Genomic DNA, 3,419 nt, shown 5'->3' with positions numbered 1-3,419 from the left:
ATGTTCTACTTCATTTCCTCCTTCCAAATCTCAAGTAAATGCACCTAATTGGGAAACCTATTTCACAACCTAGTTCCAGGCACAAGAGAGTCTGGAAACCATGGTGTTTAGCTTCCCAGCCTGTGCATAACAGAGATGTCCACTGAAACGAGGTTGGAAGGGATGCTGATTTCCAGTCTCCATAACTACCACATGCCTCATCGAAGATTAGTGGGAGTTATCTTCTACTGTTTATCCCAAGAGACTGTCAGAGCAAATTCGGTATAAATTATACTACACTACTTCCTCGGTTTGTTATGCTTTAGGGCAAAATTCTGCACTTGGAGCCATCTCTTATTGAAAGATATATATGAAAGAAGAGCTAAAATTCAATAAAAATGAGAGAGAGGTATGATCTAAACTTCAGCAGACTTTAATACTAACATGCTCATACAATGCCACTATTGTATGAGCATATTAGTATTAAAGTCTGCTAAAGTTGCTATTCAGTAAATACTGGCTTAATTATAATACTCTCACTATCTTCCATCCCATGTCTATTCATCTTACTCCTTGTTTGTTTCAAATTTAAAATAAGAGTCATCTCTTTTTGCCGTAATAGAAAAAGCTATCTTACTTTTAACCAACAGCAGAGGGCTGCATATTCCCAGATTAGTCTGAGTTTTAGAAAATGACACAGCTACAATGCTATTTTTTTTTTAAATAGGGAGAGAGAGGCTTTTCTAAGCCCTCTTTTACTTTTGTGATGGATGAGAATATAAATGGCAAGTGCTAGTGATTAGATGGCAACCCGACCAGAAAACAAGCAATTTTTTTCTTTCCCACCAGACTATGAGCTCCTCACACAACAGGCAGAGACTGTTTTTTCTCTCTGTATTCCTGATGCCTACCATACTGCATGAAACTGAACAGAATTAATAAATGTTGAATAGCCTAAATTACAATGGAAGAAGTAGAAGACAACACTTCATCTCTTATCTTTCTGTTTCGCTCTCTTCCTCAATGTGGACAAAGTGGACTGAGGGAGCTGGAAGGAAATTTGAGTCATGAGACTGACAACCAGACCCCCATCATGCAAACAGAGTGGGCCCCATGCCATTATATTTCCCAGAAGTACAAATCCTTCAGCAAGTTCAGGAAAATCTCATTTCAAAGGGTGGAGTTTCTGGCCTTTAGCCCCAGTTGCTTAATGACCACCCACTAACTGCCACAAGTCCTTTCATTTCAGCTGGGCAAAGGGGTGATGTGAGAGGCAGATAACTGAAAACACAGATCCTGTATCAAGAGGGAGAGAACAGACAGTGAATGATAACTCTTGCAATTCTATGATCGATTGGTTCTGCTGGAAGGGAGTGAGATAAGAAACCTGGAAGAGCAGGGCCTCCTTCTGAGTAACACGACCACCACCACCACCAACAGGGAAAGAAAGACCAAAGCCAGCCTGCTTAGGTTGGATGCCAGCTCAAGTTTATCTGCATTGGACAGCTTATCGTAACAAGCAAGGAGACCTGACTGATAAGAAGAAAGCTATCCTTGGTTCAACACTGCATTATTTTCCTCTGATCTCTTCTACAGAACATTAGCTGAGTATCATCTTTAGCTATAATGTATTGACTGTTGTTTCCAAGGGACTGCCAAGCTGCCACCATTTGTCCATCACCACTTTGCTTCTCTTCTGGTAGCAATAACTAAGTAATTAAAGTCTAATCGCATTGCATAATCATTCTCATAACACTAACTTGCCTGCATCAACAAGTTGCCCACAGTTTATAAACAAAGAACTTTCAAGGGAAATGTAAATGATATATTTTTTTAAAGGCATTTTAAGATAACAAGTACTAGAAGAAGGCACTATCCTTAGAAGACACCAAAGCAATTAGGCTGAAGGATTTACAGTTAAGTGGATCCGATCCTGTTAAAAGGCAGATGTGATAACTTAGTCAACAAGAATGCTTAAATTCGATGTTTTTTTTTTCTCATGGAACTAGTCACTGTTAGACTAGATAGCCTTTTCGTCTCCCATCCACTCTCATTTTTTGAGACAATCACCAGGAATACAGGAAAGCCACATCTCGTTTAAAATGGCCTTATTTTTAATAAGCGTAAGGCAAAACCAGTATAAGTTATTTAACTAAGAGATAGCTTTGCCTTCTCAAATCGCAGAACTTAATTTTCAGAGTGAACAGCTGTGGGAAATTTTTTCAAGTATTTATACTTTTACAGCTTTATTTTTTAAATATCAACAAACTGGTGAAACACAGCATAAACTTTCCACACTTGACACTTGTTGCTAAATTTGAGGAGGAAATCTATCTGCCTGCTTTCCAATCCCCCCTCCACTGGGGAGTTAAAAAGGACTGCAGATAAAAGAAAGAAAAGAGAAAACCAAAACAGATAATGACAATTCACTTGGAAGTCTTCAGGTCAAAGTCCATAAAGTTAAGTCCAGCGGGCCTCTGCCAGAGCAGGCTCATCAACTGCTGGGATGCTACGCTCCAGGGAAATTCGCCCCACCCTCCCGGAGCTCACGCACACTTGGCCCGAAGTAGCAGGAAGGGGATGGCGGGGTGATGCGGGTGCCCCCGCGCACTCACGCCGCTCGCTCCCTAGCCCCCTCTGCAACACTTCCTGAAGGAAACTGACAAGGAAGGCGGCGGCTCAGGGAGGAGAGGGGTATGGAGTCTGCCGGTTTGCAGGGAAAACGCGGTTCCCTAAAGCAAGCCCAATCCCCAGCCCGCGCGCGCCGCGTCGCCCTCACTGTCCCCACGGCACTTCGCGCGAACCCGGGTCTCGCGCACAGGAAGGAGGAGGCTGACAGCCGAGCCCCTGGCCGCCACCGCCTCCTCGGGTCTGGCTGATGGGCAGCGCGATGGGAAGCCCGCCCCGCGGCCCCGCGGCCCCCGCACCTCGTCCTCCGGGAGCCCGAACACCTCCACTGCGCAAGTTGCCATCTCTGAACCGTTCCAGTAAACCGGACGCGCTCACCCCGCCCAGGGAGTGGGAACTGGAGTGAGGAAGAGGAGCAGAGGGAGGAGGCGGGAGGAGTTGGAGGAAGAGGAGGCGGTGCTCCGCCAGGCGGCCGCAGCGCCTCCTCTGGCCAGTGGGCGACAGTGGAAGAGCGAGCGCGGTGGGGGCACGCGTGGCGCGGGCGTGCCTTCCGCCCCCGCCCCGGGAGGTGGGTGGCTGACAGGCCCGACTCGCGGAGTCGCGCAGCCCCAAGGCCTTGCGCCGAGCCGGCGGTGGAGGCCTGGGGAACGTCGGCCCGTACCCCTGGGAAACAAAGCCGCGGTTTTCCTCAGCAACAAGTCACACTGAGATCCGCCCCAGAACTTAGCCTCTCACTGGACACGTGGAATCAGAAGGACTTCATCCTAGCCTCACTACAAGCTAAAAATCAGATGCTTTCTTGTGGGTGGGTT

At 46.9% G+C, this 3,419-nt stretch overlaps 1 protein-coding gene across 1 annotated transcript in view; it reads right to left on the bottom strand.

The window, feature by feature from the left end:
• Window positions 1-3,063, bottom strand: part of NEDD4 (NEDD4 E3 ubiquitin protein ligase) — a 94,839-nt gene extending 91,776 nt beyond the window's left edge. The window contains 1 exon segment of the mRNA XM_039865518.1: window positions 2,907-3,063. Within this exon segment, the coding sequence (XP_039721452.1) occupies window positions 2,907-2,951 (45 nt within the window). The 5' untranslated portion in view covers window positions 2,952-3,063.
• Window positions 3,064-3,419: the final 356 nt, after the last annotated feature.

The sequence above is a fragment of the Pteropus medius genome, unplaced genomic scaffold (assembly GCF_902729225.1).
Source record: "Pteropus medius unplaced genomic scaffold, Ma_sr-lr_union100, whole genome shotgun sequence".
Lineage (NCBI taxonomy): Eukaryota > Metazoa > Chordata > Mammalia > Chiroptera > Pteropodidae > Pteropus > Pteropus medius.
Note: the sequence above shows the minus strand (reverse complement) of the source record. Positions and strands in the feature narration are given on the sequence as shown.